This window comes from Leptonychotes weddellii, chromosome 11, assembly GCF_054177405.1.
Source record: "Leptonychotes weddellii isolate Sample4059 chromosome 11, ASM5417740v2, whole genome shotgun sequence".
Lineage (NCBI taxonomy): Eukaryota > Metazoa > Chordata > Mammalia > Carnivora > Phocidae > Leptonychotes > Leptonychotes weddellii.
In genome coordinates, this window is record NC_138379.1 from 44,996,104 (window position 1) to 45,020,685 (window position 24,582).

General features: G+C 46.6%; 3 protein-coding genes across 3 annotated transcripts; all 3 read left to right on the forward strand.

Moving 5' to 3' along the window:
• The first annotated feature begins 286 nt into the window (after nucleotides 1-286).
• Nucleotides 287-7,272, forward strand: LOC102748241 (olfactomedin-4-like). Its single transcript, XM_031027482.1, has 9 exons — nucleotides 287-387; nucleotides 1,787-1,877; nucleotides 2,672-2,734; nucleotides 2,975-3,127; nucleotides 4,057-4,179; nucleotides 4,371-4,524; nucleotides 4,911-5,070; nucleotides 5,335-5,475; nucleotides 6,612-7,272. The coding sequence occupies exons 1-9, from the start codon at nucleotides 287-289 to the stop codon at nucleotides 7,270-7,272; spliced, it is 1,647 nt and encodes a 548-aa protein (XP_030883342.1).
• A 2,316-nt stretch (nucleotides 7,273-9,588) lies between these two features.
• Nucleotides 9,589-11,624, forward strand: UBQLNL (ubiquilin like). Its single transcript, XM_006732716.2, has one exon. It carries the CDS (start codon nucleotides 9,780-9,782, stop codon nucleotides 11,622-11,624), a length of 1,845 nt encoding a protein of 614 aa, XP_006732779.1. The 5' UTR covers nucleotides 9,589-9,779.
• Nucleotides 11,625-16,046: 4,422 nt separating this feature from the next.
• Nucleotides 16,047-18,014, forward strand: UBQLN3 (ubiquilin 3). The gene has a single exon (XM_006732715.2). It carries the CDS (start codon nucleotides 16,047-16,049, stop codon nucleotides 18,012-18,014), a length of 1,968 nt encoding a protein of 655 aa, XP_006732778.1.
• The last annotated feature ends 6,568 nt before the right edge of the window (nucleotides 18,015-24,582 follow it).

The following is a 24,582-nucleotide window of genomic DNA, read 5'->3' on the forward strand; positions in this document are numbered from 1 at the left end:
TGAGAGCTCAGGGGGAGCAGAGATCCTACTGCCACCTCCCTCAGCATGTCCCTTGTGAACCCCTGATTCAGAGACGACACTGGGCTGTGTGAGGTCTGGAGATGAGACGAGAGTCCAGGTGGAGAGCAGAGTGGTCAGTGGAAGATGAGAAGCAGCCCCTTGTCTATAGCTAAGCACAGAGCAGAGTCCGAAGTTGGAGGTTTGGAGAAGGTTCTCAGCCTTGTCTTCCTCCCCTTCTCTTAGCCTATGAGAGGAAGTAGAAGGAGCAAAGGTGTGGACTGTCGACATGGACCATATGGAGCAGTTTCCCTGGAATTTTGCCATAAGGAAGTATGCTGGTAGGGCCCCCACCCTGAGTTCAGGACTTTCTCATGGGGCCCCTGTCCGGTACAGGTTATGTTTGCCCTGTGGTTTTTGGGAGAGACATTCCCAGGCCTAACTGAATCAACATCTTTCTTTCCTAGGAAAGGCTGGGTCTGTCTTGTTAATCCTGAAAGGATGTTCTCAGGGTTCAGAGGAGCTCAAGGGCCCCCACAGTGAGAGAGGCAAGACCAGACCTCATGACTTGGCAAAGCCATATTCTTCAGAAGGAAGTTCTGGTTTCTAAACCAATGAGACTAATTTGGGGAAGTCTATCCTGGTTTATTACCTGATTCTTCTCTGCAGGAATCAAAATGTGGGGGTGTGAGAGAAGGCCCAGGAGGCCGTGCTGTGGAGATGCCTGGAGCAGACACAGAGCATAGGATGCTTGATAGACCCCTACCCACCACCCCTCCGCCACCCTGGGACACCCTATTCTCTGCTCACCTGTCCCAAGTTCCTCACTCCCTGGAACAGCTTAAAATACCAAATGCAATATCTCATGAAGTTCATGGACATAACTGTGGTCTTCAGGCAGAGCATGGAAAGCACATTTTGGCTTACATCCTTTTGGTAGGCTGTTCCTTATCCACCTAAACGCAGGTAAGGAAAGTTTGTTCACCTCCACCATTTTCACCTACACTGCCATAGTGGCACCTGGCCCCAGTCCCTTTCACTCCTGCCCAACCTTGATGGTCTGCTGTGTTCTCTGGGTGATTAGAACTTATCCGAAAAAGAGCCACAAAGCTGGGTCAGGGGATGAGTGTCTACACTGGTCAAAGAAGGAATTAATTTTCATGACCAAGGTACTTTGAAGTATGATGAATAGAGCTGGAGGGAGGGATGTCAAAGCCATGGGCAGCTGGGACAAAATACTAGATAAATTGGAGGAATAGGCTTTTTGGGAGAGTAGGTGAGTGGCTTACTCAAGTTTGAGTGGCCGGCACTAGGAACACTGAGCTTTGACTCAGGAAGCAACTTTTTCTTTTCTTAGGATACATCAGGTGAGAGGCCAGAGGACTAGAGACTTGACAAGAAGATATTGGGAAGGGGCTTTCTTGAAGGACAGGCAGTGGAGGCTGTAGGCATATGGATCTCCAATTAGCAGATTCATTTGAATAGTGGTGTGGGATGGAAATGTTTATAGAGTGCTTAGAACAGCGAAGAGGACAGACTTCTAGGTGTGGGGAGGGCACATAGCTGAGAGAGACTCTGTCTGTGTAAAAAAGTCCCTTCTACCCCATCTCTGGAAGCACAAGTATGTCACAGTCCTCTTTTTCCCATGCCCCACCCTGTCCCTTTCCAACCCCTCTCACATGCTCAGTCCTTTCAGATGTTGAAATCTATATCCCTCCTGCTGAGACCATTCACTGGGACCAGAGATAAAAGCTTAGGGGAACTCAAAGGTCTTGCTCCCCTCCTGTAGCAGGAGCAAGATGCAGCCTGCCCTGGCCCTCTGGATACCCTTACTGCTGCTGCTCCTGGTGCTTCCTGGACAGCCTCAGGTACAGCCTCAGGTACAGGGATCTCAAACAGGTGGGCTTCGGCCTAGCTTCCCTCATCCCTCTGACCTGTTTCAAGAAGTCCCAGGTTCTGAGAGAGAGTGAAAGTGGAGAGACCTAGGGATGTCTGGAAGGGGGATAGGATGCCCAGTCTGCTCTGATTGTTGCTGGGCTTGGGTAGGCTTAGGGTGAGAGAGGGAAAACAAGGATGAAGATGAGAGAGGAGGATTTCAGGGCTGTCCACCCTGCTCTTCTATGAGGCCTCACTTTCTGAAGAAATCTGCCACCCTTTTCCTAGTGAAGGATGCTGGAGCTGAGGCAGGCCAGCCTGGGCTGTTGTAGGCATGTATCCTTTGCTTCAACATCCCCAAAAGCTAAACCACTGGGCTGAAGTTGCAGACTGAAGACATAACCTAATTAACTCCCAGGGCCAGAAAAACTAGTGTGGGACGATTCACAGGACAGGAGCCACACATCTTGATTCTTTAAGAATCTATAAGGAAACCCCAGCTGTTTTATTTATTTATTTATTTAACTCTCAGAACCTCCAGTTTTCAACTTAAAATGAAGAATTCAAGTCATATGTTGTCATGTTCTTGTGAGCGCTAAATATCAGTCCAGAGTCCAGTGCCTCACGGTGTTGTTCATATTCATCTCCCTTCTTTGACAATTTGGAACACTCTGTTCCTGCTGTCTTCACAACAAAATGAACTTGTGGGAATCTATTCAATCTCCAGGGTAGAGGTACTGTATCCCTTAAACTGGTCCCTTAAGACTTCTTTTCAGATCAGCTTTCCTCTTTTCCACAGAGCCTCAAGGAAGAGTCTACTCCCAGTTCTGTGAACTGTGACCAGAACCAGCCAGTGTATGAGGTAGGTGAGGAAGGCCCCACCTCTAGGAGCTGGAAGGGGGCCGTGGGATGTTCTGGGAAGTCAAGGGAAGGGTCACTCCAACTCATGGCAGAAGAGTCAGTCATGGACAACCTCCTGTGCCAAGAGAGCTCTTCTCAGACACTCCAGAGTAGGGTCAGCTCTTCTGCTTCATGTTCCTAAACAGCACATTAGGACCCATGTTTCATCACACTTAATGTGCCCATGGCCTTGCCTTTGCAGCTGGTGAAAAGGGTGCCAGGTTCTGTGGATGAGGATGGCCTGTGCCATTGTGTAGTTCACCTGCCCAACAACCTCATGCCCATGAATCAGCTGGAACAGCTACAGAGTATAACCCAGGTGCTCATGGACAAGTATGATCAGGAGCTATCCAGGGTAAGCACTGGAGCTATGGGCTGGGGCTGGCAGTTATAGGAGCACATTCTCTCCTGGATCCAGCATGAGGATGAGCCAGGGTGGTAGAGAAATTGCTGAAGGAAGCATAGCCCTCATCTTTGAGATGAATCCTGAGTATGAAGGAAAAATTAGGTGTCATTCTTGGGATTCTCAGTGGCAGTCACAGTACAGAGAGGCTTGTGTAGGATGTGCTTCCTCCATTAAGAGGACAATTCATGGGTATAGGTGCAGTGGGAGATGGGAAGAGGTTTTAGCAAAGGAAGAGGAAAGTGGGATGGCCAGTGCAAAGGAGACGGAAAAGAGTTGGAGTTGAGTTAAAATAGGGTCAATATCTGGAGAGTCTTGTGGGCCAGGCTGGTGAGTTTGCAATCAACGTTGTAAGTAAGGCTGAGTGAATGGAAATGTGACATCCACCCTGTGATGTGGGCAGTAGCTTTTTGGAATGGGTACTCGTAGAGCCCTGGGGAAGGCTGATGGTAGAGGGCCTGGAAGCTAGGAGTCTGTCCATTCATTTACTCACCAAGACACTCCTGAAAGTGTGTCTGTAACCAGGAAAGGGGAAGAGAAACTGGGCATATGGGGGAAATAGTGATTTTTCCTGAAGTGAAAAGAAGGACACGAATGTCCTAAGCTGTGAGATGGAGATAACACTAATGCTCACCTCAATGGCTGTTAATGGAACAAATGAAAGTGACAGATCTGAGAGTATTTTGTTGGCTGTGTGGCACTGGGGGGCATGTGAATGGGAGAAAGAGTCACAGGTGTTGAGGTTTAGGGGTCCTGTTTGTCCATTCCCCCGCACCCAGGTCAGTGAGTACGCTCACACCATTGAAGGTCAGGATAACCAGGTCCTGGAAATGAACCGTGCCCTGAAGCCCAGGAATCCCATTGCTCTTGCTTCCTCCTAGGAGGCCCCAACATACAACTTGCTGCGCCTGGAGCTAGAGGGAGCACGGGAGTTGGTGACCCAGCTTATGGCCAAGGAAGGATGTAGTGAGACTGAGGACCTCCTCTCTCAACTCCAGAGCCAGGTACATGGGGATAGATTGGAGAATCCCTCTCCCCTCCATAGTCTCCTGTCTTATTTAATCTCATAAATTTGATGATTTCCAAAATCACTTATTTCTGGGGAAAAAAGTCACTGAGCTGGGCAATATGGGAGCCTCACTTCAGTTCATAGGAACAGTCCATGACCCATATCCTTGGCATCTCGTTTCCATAGGTGGCTAATGCCAGCCTCACACTCAAGCTTCTGGCTGACTCTGACCAGCGCAGCCTCCGTGCTTACCGCCAGGAGGTGGATGTTCTTGAGGGCCGGCTCAGCGATTGTGAGAGGGAGAAGTGGCAAGAGGCCTCTGGTCCACCCCTGCCCCCTGGTGAGGCCTCAGACTGAATTTATTAAGATCTCATCTCCCCAAAGACCAGATTTGGGAATAGGGGGTTGGTTATGGGGTACTGAGGGTTGGGCAGCAAAGGTCTTTTGCTTCCTTGCATGCTGCATCACTAAGGGCTGCAGACTGAGATAGGTACACTCTCACATTCAGCATACTATTATGCACAGATATATATAAACACACCTATAATCAGACATGTGCACTATCCTCTATTTGTGCAAAGTCACACCTGCTTATATAGCTCTGCATGCCCTCAGGCAGACAGACACATGCTGAAATGCACACATGGCTATTACACTTTCATTGTCCTCTCCCTGTGGGTTGTGTGCTTCACTCCTAGTTTCTACCTTGCCTGCTCTCTTCTGTAGGTTCTTGTGCCCACGGAGGCCTCCAGAAAGTCAGCCGACCCCTTGTGGTACAACTCAATTGGAGAGGCTACTCCCATATGGCAGGTGTCTGGGGTCGAGACTCAGCACCTGATCTAGACTCTTCCCTCTACTGGGTAGCTCCTCTGGGTAAAAATGGCAGGTGAGTTCAGGATGGTTTCTCTTTTGCAACCAGGTTCATTCCAAATGTTCCCTACCCTACCCTAATGGGTTTATTTGTAGCCCCAGCAGAGCTTCCTCTCTCCATTTTAGGTATGCCCCTGGACAAACTTAGCCTAGGCCTGACAGGCCACCTCCTAGAACTCCTCTCTGGATTAAGGAGGACTCAGATGGCCCTGAGCTCCTTCACAAACCCACTGTCCGAAATTTCCAATCCGATCATAATCCAAACTGGTTCTATCTATAGCCTGATCTTATTTCAAGAGCAAACTCTTCTCCACCTGGCCCTCAAAATCCTAGCTTCTTCTGAGGACAGTTTAAAGGATGAACTTGACCATACTTATGCCATGGACTCAAACAAAGCTGAGTTTGAATCTCAGTACTTAGAGTGAGCTTGGAAAATGCATTAATGTCTCAGACCCATTCTAGCCATTTGGAAAGTGAGGATAGTTAAATTATGAGAATATCATGTGAGATTCCGTAGAAAAGTGTGACCAGTATAATGGGTGCTAGTGGATGTTTTTTTAGATGATAAGATTGCTAACTGAATCCATGAGTAGATGAATGAGCCCTTCAATAATCTGGCAGCCTGGCTAGGCAGCTAGGTGCAACGCACAGGCAGGGGGTTTAAAGTCAGTCTATATAGGACTATGAGAAAGATCTAACTGAGTAGGAGATTACAGGAGGGTAGGATGAACATGGCTTGAACCTATCACTGAAGGGCTTCAGTGGAAGATCGTCTCAGATAGTGTTACTAATAACATTGCTCCCAATTCCTACAGGTGCTTTGTAGCAGGTGAAGCATATTAACATGACTTTGCCTTTTTAATCGTCTCAAAATCTCTGTGGGCAAGGCAGTACTTACCAATGTCAAGCAGTGACAACACTCAGAATTCAGGGATAATTTAAAGAACTTTCCAAAGTGATCTCATGAGCATAGGTCTCCCCAAATCCACCTCCGAACTGTGTCCCACTCTGGGACACCAATGTCTCAGGGGCAGGTGGAATGCGTGGAGTCTAGGTATAGAAGAGTCTCCATAAAGAAGAAAAGAATAATAGCTATCCCCTGATGATTGCTTACTTGGAGAGAAATATTCTACTAATTGGTTTATTAGCATTATTTAGGTCAGTCCTGATATCAGTGAGATAGATTCTTTTGTTATTCTTTTTACAGATTTTAGTTATGAGCTGAGTGAGTGACTTTGAGCAAATTACTTATTCTTTCTGAGAACCAGTCTCCTAGTCTGTGGGAATACAACCTAAGTTCTGGTGCTGTTGCTATAATTAAATGAGATAATGCACTCACAGTGTCCATGAGGCATTGTTGAGTTTGATGTCAATGTTATTGCTGTTACTGATTTTTTTTACAGTTGTTTTTTGTCCCAGTACATTGTAAGTAAAAGAAGAGAGATTACAAATCAGTTCTGTTTGATTCCAAAGCTCCCGCTATTAATTAGAACACTAGCCTGCTCATTTTTATTAGCACTGTGTACCCTGATGATTCTGGTGTGGGGCTTCGCCTAGGTACTTTGACTACTACCGGCTGTACAAGTCCTATGATGACCTGGTACTGATGAAGAACTATGTGGAGAGGACAATGGGCTACGGTGATGGCAGCGGTAATACCGTGTACGAGAACTTCATGTACTTCAATTACTATGGCACACGTGACATTGCCAAGGTGAATCTCTCCTCCAACACCCTGGTGCTACGACGCCCATTGCCCAGTGCGACCTACAACAACCGCTTCTCCTATGCTGGTGTGTCCTGGAAAGACATAGATTTTGCTGGTGATGAGAAGGGGCTGTGGGTGCTCTATGCCACTGAGGAGAGCAAGGGAAACTTGGTTGTGAGTCGTCTCAATACCAGCACCTTAGCAGTGGAGAAAACCTGGCGCACCAGCCGGTACAAGCCAGCCATGTCAGGAGCCTTCATGGCCTGTGGAGTGCTCTATGCCTTACGCCCACTGAGCACCCGCCAAGAAGAGATCTTCTATGCTTTTGATACCACCACTGGGCGGGAGCGCCATCTCAGCATCCCGCTGGATAAGATGCTGGAAACGCTACATGGCATCAATTACTCCCCCTTGGATCACAAGCTCTATGTCTACAATGATGGCTACCTGATCAATTATGACCTCAGCTTCCTGGTGCGGAAGCAGAAACAATCAAAACCACCAGCTTGAAAGCTCTCTTGGCTTCTTCCTGACCACATCCTGTCACACCTGAGAAATCTAGGCCCTGAGACCCCTGGGGCAGAGCATTGGGAGAATCATGTCCCCCTTCTCATAACTCCAGATGAATCGTCCCCCACAATGGCCATCACTCCTACTGATTGAGAAATGTTGATTATATCTTTATCATTGATAATTCTGTAGAATTGATAATTCTGTAGAACTGATAACTCAATCCTTACATCAAAGTTCTTTTTAATAATGGCCTACCTGGATTTGATTGTGGTTTGACTGGGAAACAAACACTAACACTAACAAACACCTCTTTACTAGCAATCCTAGAATTATAGGCACAGCATTCTAATTTTTAAAACAAATCTATTCTGTGTTTCGAAAACCAGGAATCCAGCTTTGACAAATATAAAATTCCATGAACTAGGTTTAAGATGGTAAGCCTTATGTTGAGAGCCTCTGCTCCCAGTGCAGAGACCAGGGCAACTGGTCATTAGAATGGGATATAGAAGCCCCCTTTCTTATCCTCAGCCTCCTTCAGGGTACCTGGGGAGTAAAGAGCAGTGTCTTGGTGTGAAAATCAATGTTTCCCTGTCCTGAATCAATCTCACTTTGAGTGCAGTTGAGGGAAGGACTTAGGCCTGAGTCCCATTCTAGGAAGTAAGCAGCTAATGGCTGAGCATGAGGAGGGTCTGACGTGGACTGAGCTGGTGGTCTAGACATTCTCAATAAAGAATCCTTTGGTGTGACACAGGAAGTACCCTGGCCAACTGTCTGTAATATCTTTGCTCATCTTCAACACACTGAGAATATAGAGGCCCAGACACTCCACCTCTGTTACTTATCTATCTGAGTGGTTCAGCTCCCTCCCATGGGGTCGGATGGAATGTTCAAAATTTCAGATCCCAAAGTCTTCACAGTCACACAGAGGATACCAGAATACTTCAGGCGCACTGTCTCATGCTTATACTTCCACATATACAAACATTCACAAATATACATCCAACCAGACATATGGGTTCTTATTCATTTGTACAATATTTCCATCTACGTAAACACAAATGCACATTTTAACATATCCACTAAGGGAAAATTATCTGCTGCCCAAATATAGATCAAAACTGCATGGAACTGAGAATCTGTTTTAGTTGCCTAAACCCATCCTGTTAGGAATTTCACTACGAATCACCTCCACCATCACCTCTTGATCTACAGACTTTTCTCCCACTAATGCTATGACACAAAGGTGGGCACTGAAGACTGGGCTAAGAGACTGAATCAAATCTTTCTAAAGGTTCTGCTAAAATGACATGTAGAAAAGACCAAGTGATAGCTGAATAAAAAATATTTTGCGAGGAAGGGCTCACTCACCTTTAATTTGAAATGCCCCTCAGGGAGCCTCCCCAGCTAGCCTTGCTCCTGCTTTTAGGATCGAGGAAATCAATCTCCACATGGGAGCACTCTCAGTTAAGTCCAGTATCACTAAACCTAGAGCCAAAGAAAACCATGACCTCCCTTTCCACTTGTGAACTTTGTCCTTGCTCCCTTTTCCTTTGTAAGGCCTCATTTTTTTGAGATCTCTAACAAAAGTAATAAGATCCTTCTTACAGGAGAGATTCCGTTCTTACAGATATGCAGTTTTATCTATGGCTTCAGCAAACTCGACTTTCAATATAACAAGCCTGCAATCCCAACAGGGACACACACACAGCACCACAGACAAGCACACATCTCACGTAAACAATCTGGTCTTTTTGTTTTTTAAGATTTTTAAAAATTTTTTAATTTGTTTGACAGAGAAAGAGCAGGAGAGTAGAAGCAGGGGGAGCAGCAGGCAGAGGGAGAGGGAGAAGCAGACTCCCCTCTGAGCAGGGGCTCAATCCCAGGACCCTGAGATCATGACCTGAGCCAAAGGCAGAGGTTGAACTGACTGAGCCACCCAGGCACCAACCCCCCCCCCTTTTTTTTTTAATAGTTCCATCCTGAGAACTTTGTCTTCTATTTTCTGGAAAATGACCTTATTTTATTTTATTATGGAGATCTGGTGACCCCACCCCTACCCCCACCCCCACACATACACTTATACAAATATGTCTCCCTTCCCTAGCTGGTCCTGGCAGAGACTGTGAGACTAGAGTTGACATCACAATATCCCTTTTTTGAAGAGGTTATGGTATTGGTGGGTGGGGCAGAAGGGAGGGACAGCCCTGGGTGGAGTCATCTTTACTTAGCCCACCTAGTACCAAGTATGAATCAGTAGCCACGACAGGCTTCAGCTGGGCCACATCTGGAGAACTGGGGTGGGGGGTATAACATCGCAAAATACCTGACCCCAGCTGGTCACTCATCCCTTTCTGGGCACCAGGGAAACTAGCCTTTGGTCTAAGAACACGACACCTGAGACAAAGGCCAGCAGAAATATTTGTCTGCCCTCACCCTTCTGCCCCGGCTTCCACCTGCTCAACATCTGCCCTCCCAGCTCAACATCTGCCCTCCCACTGAGGTCCATGCCGCATGTCATCTCTCGAAAACCCAGGATGGCTCAGAGTGGGCGTCCTTCAGGTTTGCCTGAAGACAAGAACATCTCTTCAAGTGTCACCCGAGTGATAGTGAAGACAGCAGGCAAGCAGGAAGATTTTATGATAGCTGATGACACCTCAGTGAGGCAGTTCAAGGAGAAGCTATCTGCTCACTTTAAGTGCCAGATGGACCAACTCGTGCTTGTCTTCATGGGCCGCCTTCTCAAAGATCATGACACACTGAGCCAAAGGGGCATCCTAGATGGTCATACCATTCACTTGGTCATCAAGTCCAAATGCAGCTCCAGATCCCTAGCCCATTCCTCCCGGAAACTGCTGACCAAAGAGCCCTGCCACTGGGACAGAAACACCGAAGGTAACAGCAATGGGGTATACCAACCTGCTGGTGTGAGTCACACCCCAGTAGAATCAGCCCTTCTTGTGGAGCCTGATGCATCCAAAATGCATACCCAGGATCTGGAAGTGGGTAGTCTAGAGTATATAGCACAGATGCTACAGAATCCTAGTATCCAGCAGCTTCTGTCTAACACAGACCTCATGAGACAGTTCATCTCAGAACACCCAGACATACAACAACTAATGCAGCAGAACCCAGAAGTCTCCCACATCCTTGACAATTCTGAGATCCTATGGCAGACTCTGGAGCTGGCCAGAAACCTTGCCATTATTCAAGAGCTAATGCAGATCCAGCAACCTGAACAGAATCTTGAGCATCCACTGAACCCACAGTCACACTCAGGCTTAGAGACAATGCCAGGTGGGGACAATGTCCTGGGTCAGAGTTATGTTGATTACAATGACCAAATGCTCAACAGCTCACAAGATCCCTTTGGGGGCAACCCTTTCACAGCTCTCCTGGAAGGACAAGTTTTGGAACAAGTTCAATCCTCACCTCCATCTCCAACACCACCCCAGGAACGACGGGACCAGCTCCCACAGCTCCCTACAACCCGAGTCATCTATACTAGTTCTTGTGGTTTATCCTCTATCACCTCAGCCAATGTTACCCCCAACAGGGTGAACCATACTCCCGGTGCCTATGCTACCACTATCTCCACCAAGAGCCGGAGTCATACCTGTCCCATTCAGCAGCTGGCTGCGGTACCAACCTTACCTAGCATAGAGCTCACCCAGCAGCCCCAGGCAGAAGACAAAGATGCCACCATCTCTCTATATAGCTCTGACCAGAAATTAGAGGATGACCTCCAGCCTTCTGATGAGCAGACCAGCTCCCAGATCACAGGAAGCATGATGCAGTTGCTTTTGAATAACCCGTACTTGGCAGCCCAGATGATGTTGTTCATAAGTATGCCCCAGCTGAGTGCACAGTGTAGGCAGCAGCTGTCCACATTCCTGCAGCAGACACAGCTTTCCGACATGCTTATATCCCTAGCCAACCCTAAAGCATCACAAGCAATATTGCAGATTGAGCAGGGTCTGCAGCTGTTGGCCACAGAGGCTCCTGTTCTTCTACCCTGGGTTGCACCTTACCTGTGGGGCCTGGGTTGGCTTCCTGCACCCAGCTGCAGCTACCCTGACACAGTGCCCTGGGCCTGGGATGTGCCAGATATTGTTGAACACAAACATCCTGAATGCTGCCACAAATCTGGAACAGTCCAGCAGAGGCTACAGTCCTTAGCTGGAGACCCTTCCCACCTTCCACAAGCCCCTGAGATTCGTTTCAGTCAGCAGATGGAATTTCTCCAGGCCATGGGATTTGGGAACCCTCATGCCAATCTGCAGGCACTCATTGCTACTGAGGGGGACACCAGTGCTGCTATTTGCAAACTCAAGAGATCCCAAGGATTCTAACCACCATGCCTACTTATTACCTGCTTGTTACCTGCTACTGACCCATTTGACCACATCATCTGCCTCTTCCACCTCTTCTGATGCTTCCATCCAGGAGAAGTCCTGGAACAGGAGAAACCAAGCAATGCTTTCTCCACTGAATAATAGACCATTGGCCATGGGTAGAAGATCTGTCAATAAAATGGCTACTCCCACATGCCCCCATCTGAGGTTTGGCTTTGTTTCTTTTGCAAAAAAGGGAACTATCTGTGTTTGATGTGATATCCCTGTCTCACCTACAGTACATACATGAGTGCACACACATGCCACATGCATGTATTAACACAGAGATAGAGAATCATAGTTTTTTATTTTTGAGAATCATCGTTGCGTACATAGAACCACAAACTCAGATGTCATACCATGCTCACACACCCAGGGACATGTATATGCTTTGCACACATACACAAGGTCACATAGCCAAAGATTCATGTATACAGGCATATACATTCAACACATTGCACACTCAGCCAAGGGCATGCACAGCAACACACAAATACCTAAAGACACATACACACACCCATGTGTAGGGGAAGACAGTCATAACATACCCATACAAAAGGGAAAATTACTATAGATAGACACATATATGTAGTCATAAAAACTTCCTTAATTTTCCAAGTCCAAATTGTTCAAGTTTGAAAGTGGAAGAAGAATGGCCTGGTGGGCCAGAGTAGGAAAAGTCCACATTTCAGCCAGGTCTAGGTAGGTATTTATCCTCTTTAGGGATCTCTTACTAATTGCCATTGTTACAATCATAGGACTTTGCTGGACTGTTACTATTCCCTCTTTAGCACAGAGAGATACAGTTGCTTACCCTGACTGCATATTCCTGTCACCAAAACTCAGGCGTCTGGGGGCATGGCACCTTCCAAGAATACAAGTCCTTCGGCATATCAAATGTCCGTAGCTTGTGTTCTCTGTAGTTAGTCAAGGCCCCATCTCTTCCTCTTCCTGCCTCCCCAGGAGTATCCCAGCCAATTGGTATGTAAACAATTACATAGGTCAAATATTGTTTTAGGCATTGAAGAAATATCAGTGACCATATAAAGTCAAATAAGTCAAATAATTTCATAAGTCAAATATTGCTTTAGGCATTGAATGAACAGCAGTGACCAAATAAAGTTCCTTTATTTAAGAGTTTACTTTTGTGGGGATAAGACTGTATTCTACTTAACCTATGAATAAGTGCTATGAGGAAAAATGAAGCAGGATAAGGTCTTCTACATACAGGGTAATCCAGGAAGGCCTCTCCTGAAAGGCAATAATTGATCAGAAATCAGAAGAAATTGGGAGAACTGAACATGCACTCCTTTGGGAGAAGTATTTTCCAGGCAGAGAAGTTTACCTAGGAGTAAAAGTGTGAGGTGGGAATATTCTTGATGTGTTTGAAGAATAACAAGGAGATGTTGTAGCTGGAGTGGATTGAACTAAACAATGGAAGGAAAAACAGGACATCAGGAAGAACTTTGTAGGGTCTGGTGAGGACTCTGGATTTTACTATGAATGCAGTGGAAAATCCCTGCTGGATTTTGAGCAAACAATGCAGGTGTTTCAGTGCATGGATCTGGTTGCCAAGTGGGGAAAGACTGTGCTAGAGGTAGAAGTGTAAGCAGACACACTAATGAGGTAGCTCTTGCAATGGAGCAGGTGGGAGATGGTGGTGTCTGGAGCAGTGGAGGTGGTGATGCAGATTCAGATTCTGGTCTGCAAAGGGTACCCACAGGAATCCTGTGTGCTCCTCACAGACTACCCCTCCTCTAGCCCTGACACTGCCATCAGCAAGACTGAAGGAGAGCCCACAAAACAAGTGCTCCTGCAGATCTGCTGCCAGACTCCCACTCCCCCACTCAAACTAGTAAAAGGATAGGTCTCAAGAAAGAATTATAGCTAAAATGGATTTTCTACATTCCTATTAAGATGCCTCCACCCAATCAATTCATCTTTTTTTAAAGATTTTATTTATTTATTTATTTATTTATTTATTTATTTATTTATTTATTTAGAGAGTTTGAGCAGGAGGAGGGGCAGAAGGAGAGGGAGAGAGAGAATCCCAAGCAGACTCCTCACTGAGCGTGGAGCCCAGTGTGGTACTCCACTCGGGGCTCAAAGTGGGGCTCATCCCCAGGACCCTGAGATCATGACCTGAACCAAAACCAAGGGTCAGATGCTTAACTGACTGAGCCACCTAGGCACCCTTATCCAATCAATTAATCTAATTAAGCTTTATACCCTGTTTGTCTCATGTTATCTGAAAAGCCCAAGCTCTATTGTGTCACCTTTCTGATTCTTATCCCAATATGTTCTGAAAATCCCTCATGTGACCCAATTTTCCACTGGTCATCAATTCTCTGAACCTTTCCACCTACCATTTAGAACTCATAATTTAGCAACAGCAAATCCTTACTCTATCTATAACCTTTCCTCTAAATGATCCCCACCTTTTTGCCATAACTGAAATCTGGCTGTCCAATGACAACCCATACACTCTGTGCTCCATCCTGTTATGAATAAATTGTCTGTGGACCAAAATCAAGCTCTCTGCTTGGGCACTGATCCCAATCTCTCCAATTCATCTACTCAATAGCTTAGTCTTGCAATTATTTTCTCTCCCATCTGCATCATTTGTCCCTCCTCATTGTGTTGTTCCCATCAGAATAGAAGCATGATGTAATATTCTCAACTTAAGAAAAAACATAACAAAAACGTTTCTATCCCCACATTTCCACACAGCCATCATAACCTTTCTCTTAGGTAAAATACTCTTATTGAATCCACTTCATTTCCAACCCACTTGCTTTTAAACCCACTCCAGCCAGATTTCTGCCCCCTCCACTCTTCCAAGTCTAGGTTCATCATGGTCCCCCATTCTCTTGTCAAACCCAGTGGTCAGTTCTCAGCCTTTATCTTCCTGACCTACCAGCATTATCCAACACCATCAGTTACTCTCTCCTTTCCGAAACTCTTCTTCATTTGCTTTGTTCCCCCGCTCTCTCCTTTTTCTGACTTAGTGTTTTATTTCTTCTCAATTTCCTTTGTGGAACACATCTAATATTCCAGACTTGTAAATATGTAGTGCCCATGCCTTGGTCTTTTTACTTTTATCCTGTTACTATACTCACTAATCTTATGATTCTAAATACTCTGCCAATACTGATGAACTGCAGGCTCACAATAGTGAATTCCCTCCCTTCATGTCCATTTGGGTATAAAATAAACATTTCAAATGTATGTAATTCTGAACTCTGGGTTTTCTGTTTAACAACTTTATTCCCTGGGGCACCTGGGTGGCTCAGTCAGTTGAGTGTCTGCTTTTGGCTCAGGTCATGATCCCAGGGTCCTGCTTCTCCCTCTGCCTCCCTCTCTCTTTTTCTGTCTTTCATGAATAAATAAATAAAATCTTAAAAAAAATTTATTCCCTGGTCTTTTTTTTTTTTTTTTTAAATCTCAGTAAATAGCCAGTCCATTCTTTGGGTTCTTCTGGGGAATAACAATAATCTTTTTAAAAAGTAAACTAAAAACTTCGTGTCATTTCTGGCCCTTCTCTCATATGCTAGATCTTGCCCATCAGAAAGTCAATATGCTGAAGATATATAAAAAATTCATGTCTAATGTTGAATCAAAAAGAAGACAAACATAGAATGCCAGGAAGAAGAACAATTCAGGGTGCAGTTGAATTTGGGTCTTCACAGGGACATAGGGGGCTAAGGCTAAGGCTTTCCTAATTTTGCAATCCAAGGCTGTCTGCACACACCACATACAGATGTGTGGAAGTAGGGCTCTTGACCTGTGATGGAAGGGTCAGCCCAGGTTCCTCACTATGAAGAAGGCATCAAGGTAAAGGAAATAGAAGAGGTAAGGGGGGGCAGTTGCATTCCTGGGGATACAGAGCACCTTGGAGAGGTCTCAAGAATCCATTGTGTGAGGCTGTGATGTCAGTGCTGAGGTCACAGAGGTGACCTGATGGAGTGGGTTCCGGCCCAGAAGGCTTCAGGGGTGGCTGTTAGCAAGATGAGGGCGGTTTGGAGCCCTGTATAAGAGGAAGGACGGGGCCACAGCTGACTGGTATGTATGCCCTGACCCAAATCCTTCTTCCTGCCTTTGCCCTTCACTCATCAACCATAGACCTCTTTCTCAGGGCATCCAGTCTTCCTCTCCCGACCTGACACCTCTCAGACCCATAATCCTCCACAAGCATCCTATCCCGAGGACCTCATTGCCCCTTCCATGCAGACTCCCTATGGCCCCGCTCTGAGACCCCAGGCCCTCTTCCTGCTTACCTTTCTTACTTTTGCCACTGCCCAAAAGGATGATCTTGGTACCCCATCCCCATCCCCATCCCCCAGCTGTGTCCCCACAGACCTGGGCCTCCTGCTGCTCACCATGGCCAAAAGCGGAGAGGCCCTGCCACAGGGCAGCCCAGCACCGATCCAGGATCCCCACCTCATCAAGGTGACAGTGAAGACGCCCAAGGACAAGGAGGATTTCTCAGTTACAGACACTTGCACCATCCAGCAGCTGAAGGGAGAGATATCCCAGCGCTTTAAGGCCCACCCTGATCAGCTGGTCTTAATCTTTGCTGGCAAAATCCTCAAGGACCGTGACTCACTGGCACAGTGTGGAGTGCGAGATGGCCTCACTGTCCACCTGGTCATCAAGATGCAACGCTGCACCATGGACACTGAGTGTCCGGCTGCTTCAGTCCCTGCCCCAGCCCCCAGCCCTGGATCATTCTCTCAACCTAGCTCCATTTGCCCGGCAGATGGGCCACCCACCTTTAGTTTAGGTGTTCTCACAGGCCTCAACGGGCTAGGCCTGACCTCTGGTGGTTTCTCTGACCAGCCAAGCTCACTGATGTGGCAGCATGTCTCTGTGCCTGAGTTTGTGGCTCAGATCATTGATGACCCTTTCATCCAGGGTCTGCTGTCCAACACAGGCCTGATGCGCCAGCTGGTTCTCAACAACCCCCATATGCAGCAGCTGATCCAGCACAACCCCGAGATTGGGCATATTCTCAACAACCCTGAAATCATGAGGCAGACGCTGGAGTTCCTGCGCAACCCAGCCATGATGCAAGAGATGATGCGTAGCCAGGACCGGGCACTCAGCAACCTAGAGAGCATCCCTGGTGGCTACAATGTGCTCCGTACCATGTACACAGATATTATGGACCCGATGCTTAATGCGGTACAGGAGCAGTTTGGTGGCAATCCCTTTGCTACTTCCACTACCGCTAATGCCACCAGCAGCAGCCGGCCTTCGAGGACGGAGAACTGTGACCCTCTCCCCAACCCCTGGGCTTCCACATATGGAAGCTCAGGTGGCAGGCGAGGCAGGCGTCCTGGAGACCAGGATGTATCTGAAACTAGAAATAGGGTTCCCAACATTCTGGGTACTATAGGGCTCTATGACTATCTTCAGCAATTACATGAGACCCCCCAGTCCCTGGGAACCTATCTGCAAGGCACTGTATCCACCCGCAATCCGAGCCAAGAACCACCACCACCACCAGGAAATCGAATCCCCCCAACTTCCTCCTCCTCCCAGGAATGTGAGGCCGGCCAGCCTCTTCCCAGAGAGTCAGTAGCCATCAAGGGAAAGTCCTCTCGCCCATCATTCCTGAGATACCCCCCAGACAGCAGTACTGGACAAGATGGAGGCCAAGGTGGTGCAGGGAACGGCTCCACCGGCCACAGCACCAACATGCCTGACCTTGTCTTAGGGCTGGGGCGTTCTGCCAACAGGGCGCCATTCGTTCCTTCACCACCTTCCCCCATGGCGGCTACCCCTGGAATGCCTGAGCATGCTTGGCTGCCTCCACCAGCTTATCCAAGATCCCTGAGGCCTACCAGCATGAGCCAGGTCCCACAGCTGCAGGATGAGATGCGCCGGCAACTGCCACTACTTCTGCACCTTCAGGCAGCCGTGGCAAACCCTCGCGCCATGCACGCCCTGCTACAGATTGAGCAGGGTCTGCAGATCCTGGCTACTGAAGCCCCTCGCCTCCTCCTCTGGTTCATGCCTTGCCTAGCAGGGCTGGGAAGTATGGCAGGCGGAACAGAGCCTAGAGAGGGCGCCCTTATGCCTGAGGATCCCCCTGTAGCCCCAGGTCCTGAGGTTCCCCCAGCACAGGGCTCTGTGGATCTGGACCTCCATTCTACCCCTTTCCTCCAGATGTTGCAAGCTCTAGCTGGGGCCAATCCCCAGCAGCCGCAGCCCGAGACTCACTTCCGGGTGCAGCTAGAGCAACTGCGGGCGATGGGCTTTCTGAATCCCGAAGCCAATCTCCAGGCCCTTATAGCCACTGGGGGTGATGTGGATGCTGCTGTGGAGAAGCTGAGGCAGGCATAGGAGCCCTAGTTGTTCAAACCGTATCTTTTCCTCTGTGCCTTTTCCCCGTATCCCTCTACCCTAACTCCCCCGTTCTTGAATGCAGCTGCACACTATGAACCAAATCCACTATGATGCCCTTTACTGCGGAGACAATGTTGTTCCAGAGTCCGGAAGAATGAGAGCCAGAAATAGGGTGAGGGTGCTGTGAGTGACCCAACCATCCCTGTCACTGTACCATCACGGGGCCCCAGTCTGAGCTCTGCTTATGCCTATCTTGAGATGCAATTACATCCAATCTCCAGTGTCTGTTGCTGCCCGAGTCCAGTTCTTTGTGGGCTCAGGGGGAAAGGGGCCAGTATGGGAAAAAAGCTGGCGAGGAGAGCTGTGTCTGCATGGGTGGGAGGGCTGGGAGGGAAAGCTCAAAGGTTTGAGGTTCAAAGATTTGGGAAGAACCAAGGAGGGTGAGCTGAGGCCTGCAGCTCCCCTGGTGTCCTTCCAGAGGTCCCCCAGATCTTGTATCCTGTAGGAGCTGCCACCCTGTACTCCGTTCTTTGGAACGTTCCAACCACCAGCCTGCCTGCAAAGTGGGCACGGTTAGTTATTTCTATTGCCCCTGAAGACTATCCCACAGGTGGCTCTCACTTTCTGGATTTGAGGCTGATTCCTGAGTAGATGGGGAGCCCCAAGAATTCAGGCTGAATTCTAAAATTCCCTAATCGCACAAGGTTGCAAAAGTACTGTCCCTGGATGTTGTCTTTCTTGCAGCTGCCAGCTCAGAAATGGAGTACTCACCCTGTGCTCAGCATTCTGCTAGTGGTTAGAGAGTCAGTGTGAGACAGAGACATGATCCTCCTTCAGGAAGCAATGGTCTGGGGGCACGGAGCATTCCAACTGTATGTGAAGACTACTCATTATATAGAATACAAGCTGTGAAAGGTGCTGCAAAGAGCAGGAGCTGTGGAGGAGCACACAGGCCTGATCTTGTCTGGGGAGACAGGGAAGGCTTCCTGAGTAGGCGCTCCAAGCTGAAATCTTAAAAGTGGTAAGAATGAAGTAGACAGACATGTGACAGGAGAGGGGAGAGCATCCCAGCTGAAGAGGCAGGAGGAGCAAAGGGGCTGAGGCAGGCTGTGTAAGACACACAGGAGGTGCCCTCGGCCTCTCAGACTAAAGTCTTGTTGACACTCAGTGGTGCTTCCCATGACCTGAGTACTTCCAGGGTAAAAGTGACACAATTCATGAATCAAGTGAGCAAACCAGGCCTCACCCACAGGGGTAAACACTCTGGAGAAATGCACAAACACACTTAAATACACCCTGACACGGCACAGCTTTGTACATGTGTTCAAGCATACACACAGAACACGGTCTGTTAAAGGTTGATCTCAGAACAGAGATGTAAACACAAACATTAATGTTATATGCTGTCCAGGGAAGAAAAGGGGCTATGAGGGAGGGGACCGCTATGGTAAATGTGGTCATGGTGTGTGCTTGAACATCAGAGACTCAGCGTTGGGTTCCTTTTAGGAACTTGGAGAAACAGAACCTCCACCTGGGGCTCAGGACACTTGTACCGACCTCTCTTACCTTTCAGCGACCAGCATGCATCAGAGATGAAACGAGCTTTGGGAGCAACTTTCTCTCACTGCTTTAGGTTTCAACCTCTAGGTGAAACAGGAGGCTTCAAGCTCCCCTTCAGTGGGGGGCAGGCGGGGGGGGGGGGAGCTGTCCAGATCAAAGGAACTGCTGTTTATAGTGGTGCTAGGGGGGAAGGCAGGGGCAAGTCTTGCCTCTCTGTTTCCTGGAACCAATAAGGCAAGTGCTGTGGGGCTGCCTCTGACTGGGGAAGGTGTACCATGCAATCTCTAATTTCTATCCTGCAAAGGCCAGGTAGGTCTGAGAAAAAGCCTCAGGGAAAGATTGCTTTCATTTGCCTTTCATCTGGGCCAAAGGAAGCATGAGGGCTCATTTGAAGTAAATCTCAGGACAGACAGTAGGTGGGAATCTGGGGCTAAGCAGGTTGGAATCCTGACTAGGGAGGAGAGTGTTCACTGAATGTTTTCAGGCCATATGTTAGGAGAGCCCTGGACAGTGGACTGGGTGTTTAGAATCTTGGTTCTAGTCTCATCAGAGACTGAATACCTCAGCTGGGTGTCCAGGAGAAGGGGATTCCTGGGACAGGGAGGGTTACTGGCCTCCAGCTAGGGCTCTACCTAATGCAGGGCCTGGCTCATGGGAAGCACTCAGTAAAGACTGAATGAATGAACGCTGAATGATGAGTGAGGAAATGAGCAACCAAATGAGAAAGTGGTTAGGGAGATGAAGCAGATGTGAACTGATAGAGGGTAGCCCAGTACGGGGCTTGTGCTTGGGGAAATGGGGACCGCTGGAGTTTGTGGAAGAGGGGATCTCGCAGGCTGATGTGGCCAAAACAGTAGCCTTCTCCAGATGTCCTGTTTGCTCCCTGCTGTGACTCTCACCCTCTATCAGGAGGCCTAAATCCAGGACCTGCACCTGGGGAGGACCCACAGCAGGGGTTGTGTACGTGCAGAAGAGAAGCAGGGTCCGTTTGGGTGATACTGGGTCTGGTGCCTGGCTCCACCCAAGGAAGATGTACCCTTTCTTCAGACCAAGAGATTTGCTAGAAAGCAAAGAAAAAAAAGAGAGAGAGAGAAGCAGCGGGAGGATTGAAGTCCGTAATGCTGTATCACATAGCCAGTCAGGTAGGTGGACAGACAACAAGTTAAGAGCAAAGCATTATTCAAACAACACGAAGTGATTTTATGCACTTGTTCTTTTTATTATTATTATTATTATTATTCTCCTCCTAATACCCCTGTCATAAATACACACACATTTTTTTTCTACATATTTTAGAGGTTCACTACTTATATTTAATTTTAAATAATAGTTAACATTTATTGAGGTTTTCCAAATGCCAGCCCTGTTCCAAGCTCTTTATATCTGAATCCACACAATAGCCCTCTAATGCAAGTAGTGTTACTATTCCCATCTTTCAGATGAGCAAAACTGAGGCACAGGGAGAGGGGAAAGTTCATGGCTTCACGTTATACAGCTTCTGCATAGTGGAGGCAGGATTTGAAATTAGTCTATTCCAGAGTCCACACTCTTAACCACTGCGCTCAGTCAAATTAAATCATGCTTCAATCTGTACCCATAAAAAGTAAAAAGGGGAGGATTTGTGGCATTTAATTGGGATCTTTGCCTCCCTGCAAATACCTACTGTGGACTGGAATATTTCCTTTGCCATATCTTATATATGTTTATATATGTGTATTTATGGTGTTTTTTTAAATTTAATCAACTAGTGCCACACTTCTTAAATTGTTTTAACTTTGAAATTCTTAATGACAAAATGTTCAATGCTTGACTCATTATTCCTTTGCAAAATACCATTGTTTAATTTTGTCTATTTTTCTGCGTATACTTAGGAACAATAGATGTCAAATTTCAGAAAAAGCCAAATGAGATCTTGATTGGCCACTACATTTATAAATTAGAGAGAATTGAGAATTTTACAACTGGCAGTATTTCCTTTTAGAGTAAGAAATGTTCCCATTCAAATTTCTTTTGTTTGATGTAAAGAAGGGTAGTTTCTCCAACAGCTGGTGAACAGAGTGGGAGGGATGGGAGTAGGCAAAGTAGATGAGGGGGATTAAGAGGTATAAACTTCCGGGCATAGAATAAATAAGTCATGGGAATGACATGTACAGCACAGGGAATATAGTTAGTCATACTGTAATGATGTTTGGTGACAGAATGCATAAAAATATCAAAGCACTATAATGCACACCTTAAACTAATAGGGTATTGTATGTCAATTATACTTCAACAACAATAACAAAAGAACTGTAGTTTCTTTTGTTACTTTTTTTGTTACTTCTTTTGTTTTATTAGTCCTACCCATTAGGGTTTATTTCAATGTTACATTTTTCTGGTTATTTGGAGTGAAATTTTTTCCTTTATATTTTCAGGATACATATGGTTGTGATGAAGCTGTGCTGTCACCAATTATATTATAAATTCTTATTTTAGACAGGTTTTTTTGTTGATTCTCATGCAAACAACTATATGCATCCTTGAAAAACAGTTATAAAGACTCCAATGTTCTAATAGTTAAGCCTCTTTTCTACAATGAATTTGACTTGTTTTCTCAGTTTAAAAGCAACATATAAGTACAGTTAATCCTTGAACAACTATGTGAGTCCACATATATATGGAATTAAAAAAAATTTTTATTATGTTCAGTTAGCCATCATATAAGTTTTTATTGTAGTGGAATTTTAAATTTTTTTGAGTTGAGAGCAAAAACCACAGACATTTATTTACAACTACCCATCCCAGTCTCCGCGAGATCAAATACAAGTCAACTGGCACAGAGGTCGTACCTGCTGCCCTGTAAGTACTGGGTTGGGGGGGCGGCCCTGTAAGACCAGGACCAGGCTGGGCTGTAGGTCACTCCATGTGCCCATGGTGCAGTCAGGTCCATCGCCCCGGGCTGGTGGGCAGGAGGCTGGGCTGGAATGGAGGAAGTCTCCCAGAGGGCAGGGATGGCACTGTGCAGGAGCCCCTCACCTCCACTGTCCCCAGCTCACTCACCCCACTGCCCCCCCCACCCCTCAGCCCAGAGAGGCTGGTGCACTCACTTATGGTGGATTCACTTGTGACAGCAGCTGCATATGCCAGGGGTGGGTGGTACACCTCCAGGAGGCAGATGGAGCAGTTCCACTGTGCCTCCAGGCTGTGGTTGCTGCCCACGGCCCACTCAGGGGCTGCAGTAGGATGGAGGCCACGAGGCTGCAGAACATTGCCATCTTGGCGCTAGGCCCACAGCTGCCTCCCTGGTCCCAGCCCTACCTGCCGCTTACAGGTAGAGTTTTTTTTAATAAATATACATACAATACTGTAAATGTGTTTTCTCTTTCTTATGGCTTTCTTCATAACATTTTCTTTTCTCTAGCTTACTTTATTGTAAGAGTACAGAATGTAACACATATAACATACAGAATGTGTGTTAATGCACAGTTTATGTTATCCCTAAGGCTTCTGGTCAACAGAAGGCTATTAGTAGTTACATTTTTGAGGAATCAAAAGTTATATGTGGATTTTTTACTGCACTTCTAACCCTTGCATTGTTCAAGCGTCAACTGTGTATATCAGGTAATATAGATAAGTAAAATAAGAACATAAAAACTAGCAATGCTAATACCATGATGGTTGTCCTTCCAACACATGTTACAAACCTGTGATACTATTGTAAATAATGTTTTATAACCTGGGTTTTTAACTTGATAATAAATCAGGAAGCTTATTTTCTAAGTTACAGAGGAGCCTTTTGCAACTCATTAGTTTAACCAATATTTCCTGAACACTTTCTATATGCCAGAAACTATGCTTGGTGCTAAGAATTCAATGATGAACAACAAGATATGGTTCTTGCTCTAAGGAGCTTACAATATAGTGGCGATAAGAGACTTCCAACAAACAAATAAGAGATAGAAGTAATAGCTAACAGAGCACTCACTGAGACCAAGGCACTATTTAATAAGCTTTGTGCCTATTAACATTTAATTCTTACAACAACCCTATAAGCTTGGCACTATCATTAACCAATTTTACAGATAGGTAAAGGAAGGTGTAGGAATGTTAAATGTCTAATTCAAGGTTGCACAGCTAAGCAGTGGTGGAGTTGGAGCTGGGATTTGAACCCATGTTTCTAGAGACCACACTCTTAATCTCTATTCTATTGCAAAAATAATTTTGAATTATAATAAATTTCATGTGGGAAATAGACCAGGTAATTTAATAGTGCATTTAGAGGGAGGAGGGATATATATTTAGAAGAGTGGTCAGAATGTATCTCTCTGGAGGGAGTATTTCTGCAGAGACTTTAAGGATAAGAGGAAGCCAGACATTCAAAGAGTTGGGGGAAGAATGTTCCAGGAAGAGGGGAAAGTGTAAAGGAGTTCCCTGAGTTAGGTTAGAGTTCAACAGGTTTGAAGAAAAAGGAAAGAAGGCCAGTGTGTCCAAAGTAGTGAGAATGGGCGGGGAAGAGTGCTTCAAGGTGAAGTGGGAGAAACAGTGGGCAGGATGGTGCAGGGTTGTGTTTCCTCCCACCGAGTATGGAGTGTGGATTTCTTTCTCCTCTCTGGGGAGCATAAATGAGAGGCTGGCAGGAGTGGAAACCAAGTCAAGATAGAAGATCCTGCGGTCATTCAGGTGAGGGATGGTGTTGCCCTTAGACTGGGGTTCTCTACAAGGGCATATGGCAAGAAGTGGACAGCTGAAGAATTTTTGGAGATATAATTGACAAACCCTTCTGATAAGATCAGGTGTGCAAGGTTAAGGAAAGGGAGGAATTGGGAACTCATTTACTTATTCAGCTAACATTAATTGAGCACTCTCTCTCTACCAGGTTCTGTGCTGGGTGCTGGAGATGGAAGGTGTTCTAGATCACAAAGCCCTGCCTTTGTTTAGCCAAAAGAGAGGAGGCAGATACACTACATAATGGAATTTCAAGCAAAGGGAGAGGCTAAGAAACACAGAGTAAGGAGACAGAAATTGA